Below are 12,369 nucleotides of genomic sequence, written 5' to 3'. Positions count from 1 at the left end.
CTTTGGAGCTACACAGAGCTCTTTTTCAGCTCTGGGAAACCTACTCAGAGTGTCACAGCTAAATACAAGGTGGAACACATTGTTTAGCACAGGGGTTCTCAGACTTTTGTACTGGTGACCCCTTTCACCCAGAAAGCCTCTGAGTGCGACCCCCCCTTACACATTAAAAACACTTTTGTATCTATTTAACACCATTATAAATGCTGGAGGCAAAGTGGGGCTTGGGATGGAGGCTGACAGCTCGTGACCCCCCATGTAATAACCTCACAACCCCCTGAGGGGTCCAGAACCCCAGTCTGAGAACCTCTGGTTTAGCATAACTAGATAATATATATGTCAAGGGACTTTCAAGGTGAAGTGGCCCATTAACACCCCTCCAGTTATAGGGAAAGGAAGGGAGGAGGGGAAGCAGCTTGGGGGAGGGGGAGCTTGTTAGTGGGTTATAAATTGTTGTAATAAGCCATAAATCCAGTGTCTGTATTCCCTCCATGATTTTTAGTATCTAGCAAAGTTATGAATTTAAGGTCCCAGGTTCATCTTTTGAAAGTGTTGTGCAGGTTTCCTTTGAGGATGAGAACTGATAGGTCAGATAGACAGTGATTCCTTTGTGAAAAGTATTCACCCACAGATAATGTGGTGGTTGTCTTTTATTGTTTTCCTGTGTGAGTTCATTTGAGAGCGTAGTGATTGTCTGATTTCACCCACACAGTTGTTGTTGGGGCACTTAGTTCACTAGATGAGGCGCACCACGCATTGTGACAGGCGTGCATATGACCTATGGATCTTGAAAGGTGTGTTGTGGGGAGTGTTGATCATTGTAGCAGTGGAAATGTGTCTGCAGGTTTTGCATCTGTTGTTCTGGCAGGGTTTGGTGCCGCTTTGAGTTGGTGTGGTATTATTAGTGACTCAACAAAAGTGTTACTGTACATCCCAATTAGTGTTATGAAAGGAATCCAACATGTTAATTACATGCATCAGCATTCATAGTGTGACATATTAAAAAAGGAAAAGACCTAGTAGGTTATCCAGTCTGTCTCCCTGTCAATACAAGATGTGACTTACAGTACCTTTTCTACTGCTTTGTCCAAGCAAGTTTAAAATGTTCCAAGTGTTAAACCTTATACAATTTCCACTGGGACACTACTCTACAGCCTAACAGGTCTCTCTGTCAGAAAGTTCTTACTAATTGGGGTCTATATTTCTGACCATAATTTTACCCCTTTATTTAATACTACCCTTAATTTCTCGCCCTTTACTTTACTCTCTTCAAATATTTGTAGAGTTATGTCTCCATCACAGTAATCTTCGGCAAGTTACACTAATATATTCTTCTCTCTTAAAACTCTCTTCAAATCAATCCCTCCAGCCCCTGATCATTTTCGTTCTCTTAACTCTCTCCAATAGGTTCCTCATGTTTCTGGACAGTAGATGCCCAAAACTGAACACAGTATTATTAGTATTGCAGTAGTGCCAACAATCCCCAGTCATGAGCCAGGGCCCCATTGTGCTAGATGCTGTAAACAGAACAAAAAGATGGGAATATTGCGGATGTGGTCACTATTCCTGCTACTTGATGTGATGTCTCCATATAGAAATGGCCAAAACTACGTTTAGGCAATGTAAACCAAAAATCCTCCACATTGCAAACTCACATATAATTTGCTGTCCACTATCATTCCTGTGTCTTTTTCAGGATTACTGATTTCCAGGTTTCTGCCTATCAAGTATCTGTATTTTGGATTCCCCAACCCTATTTCACATAGATTATCTTGTATTCCTCCCACATTGTATTAATTAGTTATTCTATTTTATATGTTATTGACCTCTGATAAACCACTGTGCTCAGTTTCTGTGATACTATCAGTAGAACATACATTCCTTTTGAGTGAGAGAGTTTGCCTTTCTGTAGTTGTTTATAGATATTCAACTATTCTTCCCCTCCAATAAGTCAGTCAACATTTGATGCAAGTATGTGAAACAATTATGATACAAAGTAATAAAATACCAAAATAGAAAACAAGTTAATTCAAGGATTCTGGCTTTAAAAAAATATATAGAACAGTAAGAAATTCAACATCATTTAGCTTTTTTTTTTTTTTTAAAAACACTGTAGATGATGCATCTAATGCCTATCAAATATCCAGGTATACATGATGGGACTGTGGAAAAAATGAAATTTAAAGAGAGCAAATCCCAAGCTTACTCCTAATGCAACGGTGGCCAACCTGAGCCTAAGAAGGAGCCAGAATTTACCAATATACATTGCCAAAGAGCCACAGTAATAAGTCAGCAGCCCCCCATCAGCTCCCCCCTCGCCCCCTGCTCCCAGTGCCTCCCGCCCACCGGCAGCCCCACCAATCAGTACTTCCCAACCAGCTGTTACGTGGCGTGCAGGAAGAGCACGGGCATGGCAGGCTCAGAGGAGGGGGTGCAAAGGGGTGGAGTGGGGGCAGGGCCTGTGGCAGAGCCAGGGGTTGAGCAGTGAGCACCTCCGGGACATTGGAAAGTTGGCACCTGTAGCTCCATCCCAGGAGTCGGTGCCTATACAAGGAGCTGCATATTAACTTCTGAAGAGCCACATGTGGCTCCAGACCCACAGGTTGGCCACCCATGTCCTAATGTTTATATAAACCACCCCACAAAATATTCCTTACTTTACTGAACAGCACAGGCAACCATTTCTGAGCTCTAGCCATTCTTCATAGAGTTCTCCACCTTGACTTATAGCCAAGGATTTTTCCAAGGCACTTCCTAGAAATACAGGAAGAGCATAAGTAACACATTTTAAACCTACAAACTTGCAACAATACCTGAAAAATAAGACGAGAAAAATTCAAATGGGGTAGATTTCTGAGCTTTATTTGTGTTCCATGTTCTCATCAAACCTTCCTGACAAATTCTTTAGACATTATACTTAGTTTAAGCAACCATTTTTATATTAGGCGAATTTAAGGTCTAAGGGCCAAATCACCCTATGAAAAACAAAAAATAATCTTGCAAAAGTCGAAGTATTACCCATTTATTTGAATGCGTAGGTGGAATGGATGTAAGGCATTCAAAGTGGTATGATAGTCATTTATGATGCAGACAAATTGAATTTATATACGAGACAAAGGAAAATGGTTTAATACTTAACTCTTACACATTTTTAAAACTGCAGACATTAACTGAGAGGTTGTGTGACTTGCTTAAGGCCAATTAGCAAGTCATTGGCAGTACTAAATTTAGAACTCAGTGCTTTGTCTACTACTCCTGGAAATAATCTTCTCTCGACTCCACTTACAGATTATGAATTGAGTTGTCCATAGCAAGAATTTTTATAATGAAGATGGAAACTTGCCAACATCATTATAGTAGGGTGGGGGACTGCACAGGTTCCCAATACTATATTTCTTCATCAACAGCCATATAAAAGCAGAGCAAAGTAATCAGTTAAAATTTAAAAAAAATTAGCACTAAGTTACTGGAAAAAGTGAAGGAATCTCATCGTCCAGCTTCAATAGTTGCAAGCTCTATTACAGTCATTTGACATACTTCTTGCTAGGGAAGCTTGATTTATTACACTAGTAATCTTCTCTTTAGTTTGGTCTTGTGCCAGTTCTTTATATTCAATGTTAGTTGAACAGCAATGTCTACTAGAATTCTTTTGAACAAAAGGGAACTGACACATCCCAAATCTATAAGCAAACTTTTGAATGTTTATTGTAGTGTTCATCTCACATGTACAAGCTTATTGAGGACATGGTCTCAATTTTACACTGCTGAGAAACTGCATAAACCACTCAGATAGCCTTAGCTTGGGGAACAATCAATTTAGATATCAATCCATGCACCATTATACCATTTGTCTGCTTTTAATAGTTTACTTTCCTAAAGCATTTCTTAACAAAACAGGAAAATGCTTATGTATTCCAATTTCTATGCAATATTTCTGTAGCATTACATACCTTCTCCAAACTCATTTAGAATAACTGCTATTCTTTTGCTGTGTTGTTCTGTCAAAATATAGTTAAGAAGAGTTGTCTTCCCAGCACCTAAAAAACAGCACAAATTTCAGCAGATGAAAAATAAAGTATAAGGAGAATTTTCAAATTCAATGTTACCACCATGCTCCTGAAATATACTTTTTAGCAATTAACACCCAATGGTGTGCTAGTACTCATTCTCTCATCTAATACCTTCAGAAGCATTACATTTTATTTTGATATTTGTAATTAAATTATGCCCCTCATTTTTTAAAAATTATTTGTAGTACTTGGAAGATAACCCAGGGGATTATTGTAGCACTTCACACAAATCTTAGAAGCCTTACTGAGTTCCCTCCATGCCCTACAAATCTTAAGGGGCTCACCAGTCTCTTCCCACCCATGGCAAATCTTCTGATATAAAATTCTCTCTTTCCCCATTTGATAAGCCTTCTTAACAATGAGATTACATTTATATCTATTTTTGCAATGAACTGGGCTGAAAACTTTTTTTTTTTTTCAAATGAAAGTTTAGGTTCCCAGCAATAATTTGTTATTCTATATCAATACTGCTGGAGTAGATGTTTTATAGCATTGTTTCTAAAGAAATGTTAATAATTTCATACTAATCAACTAAATGTTAGTCTTAGGCATGAGACAGCTAGGCAAGTTCAGTATAGTTTTGTCTTTTTTTGGGAGGGTGGGGGGCTATAAAGGTGTCAAAAATCTTCCATGGATTTTTGGAATTGTGATACCCATTGTCACTTCAATTTTACAGAAATATTTTACCTCAGCCCTGGATCTAATCTAAGTTTTGAGCCCTGTATGGATTTCTGTGAATCTGAGAGTGAGAGGCCAAAATTGGGCTTATAAACATAAACTGAGTTGTAACTTAACTATGGAGCAACTGTCACCTCTCTAGGTCACTATGCTTTGGGAAAAAAAACAAATATAATTATCATATTTAAGGTGGCTGGTGAAGAATTAGAGCAGCGGGGCATTCTGCCGCTTCTGCAGCTGGGCTGAAAGGCTGTCAGTTTCACTGACTCTGACAATACCCTTCTCTAAGAAAAAATTTTTGTACTGGCTCTCTTGAAACAGATTTTTTTTAAAATGTCCTTTCTGTGATTTTTATACCAATCTCAGTTTGTGGGGAACCTAACTCAGGATTTTTTTTAATGCTTTGGTTTGGCAATACTGCATTCATACAATTTTTCAGGGCACTTTTTCAAAGGGTGTCAAAAGCGTTTGGTCAGTTATACAATCAGTCATGCAAGACATCCATTTAAACACTAGCATCACATTTTGAGTGCTTACTCATGTAATCTTAGCACTCATCTTTTGATGGAAGAAAATGGACTGATTGCTATGGCTGGAAAACCAATTCAGGGTTTGCCTATATAGCAAATTACTGCACAGCAAGCCAGGATGTGCACCAGCTTGCAGCACAGTAATGTTGCATGTGGACACTCCTACACCACACTGAAAGTCCCAGAGGGCAGCTTGGCTGTAGATTCACACTCTGAGCTTGCGATACAGTGACTTGCTGTGTACACAAGCCCTAACTGTGCAGGTCAGGATTTATGAGCTATTTTATAGGAGAACCACAGAAGCTCATTTAACTCTCCAAAATGATTCTGCAAGCACATTGTGACAGAAGTATTTTCTATAGAGAGTGGTGTCATGAGACCAAGTTTGTACTGAAAACATGACAACAACAGCTAAGAGCATCATCAGAACTGATGTTAGATACGAAGTTATACACTCTTTTTGTCATGAAATATAGAATACTAGGAAGATGGCTGCATGGTTTGTTTGGAGTAGTGCTCCTCTAATTCCACAGATTGTTCTAGTCAAGAAGAATATGAACAGTCAAATTCCACCCCATACACCCAACTGAAGTCACTATGCAATGCATAAAACAAGGCAAATGGTGGTTTTGCATGGAACGCTGTTAGGGCAGCGGTAAAAAGCACAAAATGGGGCGGGTTTGCTTTGTAAAGACCCCGGAGAGGAAGCTCAAGGTAAGTGCTGCTAGGTGAGCTGGTTACCTAAATAGCCTGTGATGATAGTGACTGGGATCTTGGTGCCGCGGCTGAGTTCAGCCTCTTCTCCCACCACCTCCTGATCCTCTATGGGAATCAGCTCGGGGCACTCCTCCTCCTCCATGGGATTCTGGGCCATCGCCAGCCACTGCCAGCACGGAGCAGCCTGGAGAGAGAAACAACGTGCGGCAGGGGAGCCCGGGTGGGACCAAACTCACACACGCCCCCATACTACCCCCCCCATTTACCCCACGCCCCCATACGCACCTTCCCCCCACCCCCGCTGCGCGCCCCGGGCGGCGAGGGGGAGCGGCTCCCAGTCCCTCCCTCCTCCCCATTAGCGCAGGAGTCCCGGGGCCCCCCACTCACCTGCGGTCTCTCCGCCCCTCTCCCGGCGGCGTCACGCCCACGTGATGGCGGGCCGAAGCCGCAGCATCAGAACGCGCCACCAGTACCACTAACCGCGCCGACTCGGCGGCGCCCGGCACAGGAAGAGTTAAAGAAGAGAGCGTTTCTCTTGCACGCTCCCCCCCTCCTGCGACTCCAGATGCGCATGCGCAAGGTGGACCCCCTCCGCCCGATTCTAGATGCGCATGCGCAGCTCTGTGGCCTTTTTGTAGCACATGCGCCTACCCCACTATGCGGATTCCCGACACGCGTGCGCAACCCGTCGTTTCGGATGCCGTTTTCTCCGTCAGAGTCACGGGGTGAATGTCGGCTCGGCCGTTGGAGCGGGCACGTGTGTAGGGGTGTGGGGCGGAGTTAGCCACGCGCCCCGGGCGGGGGGGGGGGGGGCAGCGGCTTGTCCAGGTGCGGCTGCGTGTAACGCGAGGCGGGGCCAGTAGTGCGGCAGCCGTTGCTAGTAAGGGGTCGTGCTGAGCCGGCCGCCAGAGGCCCTGCCCTAGGGCGGGCCATGCGGCTACTGTACGGGCCAGTTTGCAGCCAGGCCTGGCCCGAAGGCGCGGCGGGCTGGAGCGACGTCAGCTACTAGGGGAGGGGGCGTTAGTGTCAACGAAGCACCGGGAAATCCACGCGCAGCTCTCAGCGCAGCTCTGTGTTCAGCCCTAGTCCCACGTGCAAAGGGCTCACTCCAGTCGGATGCTGGAAACACTTTGGCCTGGCTAATAAGTAGGGCTGGGGTGGGGGGCGGTTTATATTTTTGCGTATATGCTGATGGAGCATATTTTAGGGTGACCAGACAGTAAGTGTGAAAAATCGGGGTGGGGGGTAATAGGAGCCTATATAAGAAAAAGACCCAAAAATCAGGACTGACCCTATAAAATTGGGACATCTGGTCACCCTAGCATATTTTGGTCCAAGGAAATAATGACCACTTCAAGGCACAGTAGACTGAGTGTCCGTGAGAAGTATCAAAAATGCTGTATGCACTTAAAAGGCTGAGGATGAACCCTGCTTTTTAGTGGTATAATAATAATAATGATACCTGTTAGGGTTGCCAATTTTGTTTGGACTGTATTCCTGGAGGTTTCTTCACATGACATCTTTAATTAAAGATTAATATTTAATTCATGGAGATTCTAGGCCAATCCTGGAGGGTTGGTAGCCCTATAGCACCTTTCATCCTTGGATCTCAAAGTGCTTTCCAAAGGTGGATGACTCCTTTGCAGGTCGGAAAACTGAGGCACAAACTGGTGAAATGACTTGCCTAATGTCTCCTTGCAGGTTTGTGGCAGAGCTGCGAATAGAACCCAGATCTAGTCAGTGTTCTACTAGATGTCACTTCCTTTCATATAGCCCTTGGGTATAGATACTGTTTTTAGTCACAGAATGCTAATGATGACTAAAAAAGGTGCTGTGTCACAGGTCCATTCAGTCTCTTGTTCATGCATTCATTTATATGTGTACATATATAATCTTGAATCCTGTAAGGGATTTAGTTATACAGATAACTAAACTATGCAACCTTGTGTTCTTAATACTGTTAACCAGGTTATCCCTCTCGCACAATATTTGTATCTCACCCATTCCATTTTTATTTTATATAAACTATAAAATGAGGTCTCTGGGGCCAGGACTGTATTATATGTATTGTTACATAGCACCCAGCACAGTTATTTGATAAATAAAGCTGTTGGAAATCCATCATGCTCTCTCACAGTGCACCACTTTGTAACTCAAAATCCACTAATGATACCACCTCCTCTTGCTAGCCCTCCACTTAACACTGTTTGATTTTCAAAATGTTTTGTTATGCTGACAACTAGGATAGGACTCTGAATCCCGAGTGGTATAGGGCCATAGTCTGAGGATCATTGCCCTCTTGACTAAAAGAATTCAAAATTAAATTTGGGTTTATACAGTTAAATTTGGGCTTATACAAGTGTTCCTTTAATATCAATTATACTGTTAATCAGTGCTTCTAATTTGATTACAAAAGTTGTTTACATTTTAGTTACTGCTTTTATTAACAGGAACATATAGACAAATGTTATTCTGAAAATCTTCAAATACGGTGGGCTCTGTTATGATACTCGTATAGTTTATCCTAGAATAGATAACAGTTTGGATTTCAACATAAATATCTAAGATTACATGATTTTATAGGTACAAAGGGAAACTCTGTAAGAACGCCAAAGCTAATTATAAAATCCTTTATTTACTAACAGTTTTCTTTTTGGCTTTGGTTACTATTCAGCATTGATTAAGTTAAGTACTATCTAATGTTGTCCCACTCCATAAATCTTGTGCTCACTCCATTTGTGAAAGGCCAAAAGAGTTGCAAAGTGTATACTTTTTGCTTCTAACTGGATGCCAGACTCAGAGGTCTTGGATAAACAATCTGGAACAGTAGACAAGCCAGTTCCGGACCTGCAGTTCTTTGTGACCACAAAAAATAGTGAATCGAGTCCATTTATTGCACAGTAGACGTGCACAGTCTCTGCTATTTGAAGGATTTTTTGGTTGGTTCATGGTAAAACACAACTTTTAACATTCTTGTTTTCAGCAGACAAGACATCATATTGTGTGATATGGGTGTTGCCTTCATGCTGGTTACTTTTCTGAAGGAACATTTCTACTTCCAAACTAGAACGGCTGATGTGTCAATAAAATTTGATTATACAGATTCAGAAGGAAGGGTTGTCCCAAAACTGGTCTGTAGGGTAAGTACTAAAAGCTTCAGAAGGACCTATGAACTGCTTTTTGATACTCCAGCTCTCAAAGCTTTATACGGTACAACGCTTCAAATTAGAAGGCATTATTCCAGTACTAAGAGCCCGGTCCTGCAACTCTTATTCAGCCAAGTAGTCAATGGGACTACTCATGTGAGAAGTGATTGCAGAATCAGAAGCTATGTGGCACACCACTGGGATTCAAATCAGTAAGTCTATTTCTCCAAGAAGGAACCAATATGCCTGTGTTTTTATTATTATTATTATTATTATCATTATATTCCTTGTATTAATAACAGGCTTAAATGAGTGCCTGATTAAGAACAATTTTAAATTATTAGAAGAGATTTTTCTCAGTTTGTGCATAGTGAAAAGGGCTGGGGTGCTGGAACAATTTTTATAGTGGGGGTGCTGAGAGCCATTTAACCAGACTAAACCATGTACAAAATGGAAACCACTTCAACCCAGGGGGTGTGGTAGCATCCCTAGTTCCAGCGCCTATGGAAAAGGGGGAGGGTATGGGAAGCTGTTGGGAACTGCAGGCTAGAATAAATGAGTATGTGAAAGCCTATAAATCCTCTTTCAAAATCAGACTGGATATAATGCTGAAGTTTCTGCTTTATGGAGATGAGACACCTTGTATAAACCTTGCCCAGGTTAGATAAGGCAATGGACAGCCCACAGCTATTAGAAAGGAAGAAGGTGAAAATCCAATGTATTGGCTGTTTACACTATTTGTTTCCCATAAATAATAAATTAAAAATACTTCAGACCACACTGTTCATTATTTTTCATTAGGACAATAAAAACATTTGCTTTGGGGCTTTCTGCTGGCCTCTAAATTTAATACCCAAACATAAGAACCTTACTTTGTACTGAAAGTCTTTGACTTGGATTGTGCTGTACTGGCTGCTGCAGCTTTTGATACACCTAAACTGAAAAGTTGACAAGGTAGAGCATGAAAAAAATCCTCATTTTCCTGTGACTGTGCATTGTGAATACAGAGACTATTAAAGTTTCAAATGTATTGCATGATATTTACCCTAGCAAGCTAGAATGAACATAAATAAAACATGCATGTTTACTAGTGCAGATAATTAAAGCAAACATAGCAGAACTGAAGTCCTTTCCCCAAACAATACAGCTGAAGTATTTATTTTAGCATACTAGAAAGCCAGATACATCACACACACTTGATTTCAAAAGAACAGCAGGGTTGAAGATGCCAGAGTTCATTATTAATGGTTATTTATCTAGATTGTGGTAGCACTCAAACTGTGTTAGGAACTTTCTAAATGCAGAGACAGGGGCGGCTATAGGCATTTTGCCGCCCCAAGCATGGCAGGCAGGCTGCCTTCGGTAGCTTGCCTGTGGAGGGTCCACTGATCCCAGGACCAGCGCTCCCCATGGCTTGCCGCCCCAAGCATGCACTTGGCATGCTGGGGCCTGGAGCCGCCCCTGTGCAGAGAAGACATGATCCCTGCCCTGAAGATCATACAGTCTGGAAAAGACAAAAATACTGAAAGGATGGAGAAAACAGATAAAATGTACAAGCAAAGAGATTGGGGGTGGGGGAAAGAGAAGTCTAAGCAAAATCAAATAATATACAAGTTCTTTTTCATCATTCAACCTTCGTGGATCAGCTCAGAATGGGCAGTGGATGCATGGTGGCAACTTGGAAGAAAGTGTGTGGGACTGGGAGAGATAGACAAATGGGTTGTTGAGACTGGCACCATAGGTGGGGGAGAAAGGGATAATGGGGAAATAAGCAAGAGGTAGTTCAGAAGAGCTTTGAAAGTGATCACAAATTGCTTGACTGATGTGGTGGAGAATGGAGAGCCAGTGGAGGGATGACATGGATGGAACAATGGATGATATGGTTAGAACAATGGGAAAGAAAGATTAATTTAGCAGCTGAATTTAGTAGTGAAAAGGTTACTTCTTGTAATGGCTCTTGCTAGAAGACACAATATAATGAAGTTCAAAGTCATTGAGAGAGGAGTCAGACTAAAACCTACCACTGTAATGACAAACTTTTGAAAAGGGAACTTAAAAAACAAACTGAGGAAGCTAGTTGAAGAGATCCTACAGTAAAAGAACAAGGAAATTAAAATTGTTAGGCTCAGTCAATATAGAAGCTTTTAAAGCATATCATAATAGAATCACAGTAGGCAGGCCTACTAAACAAAAACTGGTTAAATGAGTAAGTTAATTATAATTTACATGCCTTATGCCAGAAAATTCTGACAATCATAACAATGGTCTTACAACTGCAATATATTTATTGCTCCTTTTTTCTGTTCCTGTTTTTTCTTTGTTTACTTAAATGTCTCTACAGTGTGAACTTCTCAGACCAGCAATTGTGTGTATTCTATATTTGGAAAGCACCCAGCACACACAATGTGGGTACTATTGGAAATAACAAATACATTGCCAGGCTCAAGAGTTGATTTGAGCCAAGTGGTTATCCTTCAGAAAATGGAATTCAACCCTCATTAAACCAATAGATAGGCAGGTGAACTCTAAAATGGAAATTACGGTCTAGATCCTGCAAACATATAAGCATATGCTTAATTTTACCCATGAGTAACCCCACTGAGGTTAAGGGAACTACTGACATATAAACTTAAGTATGTACATAGTGTTTGCAGCATCAAATAACGGACAACACGAAGGCTGAATTGTTTCAATTTTTTTACTTTAGTTTTCACTAAAAAGATTAACTGTGGTTAGGTATTTAATACAATTAATATTAACAACAAAGGAGAAGTATCTTGGACCAGAATAGGGAAAGAACAGAATAAAGAATACTTAGACAAGTTAGATGTATTCAAGTTGGTAAGGCCTGATGAAATACACCATAGGGTACTTAAGGAACTAGCTGAAGCAATACCTGAATCATTGGCAATTATCTTTGAGAACTCATGGAGGATGGGAGAGGTCCACCAGAGGACTGGAGAAGGGAAAACATAGTACCTATTTTTAAAAGGGGGGGGGGGAGGAGGACCTGTGGATTTATAGATAAGACAGTCTAACTTTGATACCTACAAAGATACTGGAACAAATTATTAAACAATCAATTTGTTCAAATCTGGAGGATAATAAGGTGATAAGTAATAGCCAACATGGAATTGTCAAGAACAAAACATGCCAAACCAATCTAATTTCCTTCTTTGAGAAGGTTACTGGCCTAGCCTATGAGGGGAAGATATGATATATCTTGATTTT

At 41.2% G+C, this 12,369-nt stretch overlaps 2 protein-coding genes across 2 annotated transcripts in view; one reads left to right on the top strand and one right to left on the bottom strand.

Annotated features, from left to right (window-relative positions):
• Positions 1-6,752, bottom strand: part of CBWD3 (COBW domain containing 3) — a 51,413-nt gene extending 44,661 nt beyond the window's left edge. Inside the window, 4 exon segments of the mRNA XM_045020498.1 lie at positions 2,655-2,751; positions 3,948-4,034; positions 6,017-6,176; positions 6,644-6,752. Of these exon segments, the coding sequence (XP_044876433.1) occupies positions 2,655-2,751; positions 3,948-4,034; positions 6,017-6,149 (317 nt within the window). The 5' untranslated portion in view covers positions 6,150-6,176; positions 6,644-6,752.
• Positions 6,753-9,011: 2,259 nt separating this feature from the next.
• The window catches only part of DOCK8 (dedicator of cytokinesis 8), a 144,007-nt gene continuing 140,649 nt past the window's right edge, over positions 9,012-12,369 (top strand). The window contains exon 1 of the mRNA XM_045020497.1: positions 9,012-9,132. The gene's annotated coding sequence lies outside the window, so the exon portion shown is untranslated. The remainder of the gene's footprint in view (positions 9,133-12,369) is intronic.

Source organism: Mauremys mutica, chromosome 6 (genome assembly GCF_020497125.1).
Source record: "Mauremys mutica isolate MM-2020 ecotype Southern chromosome 6, ASM2049712v1, whole genome shotgun sequence".
Classification (NCBI taxonomy): Eukaryota; Metazoa; Chordata; order Testudines; family Geoemydidae; genus Mauremys; species Mauremys mutica.
This window is presented reverse-complemented; position numbering and strand designations above follow the sequence as displayed.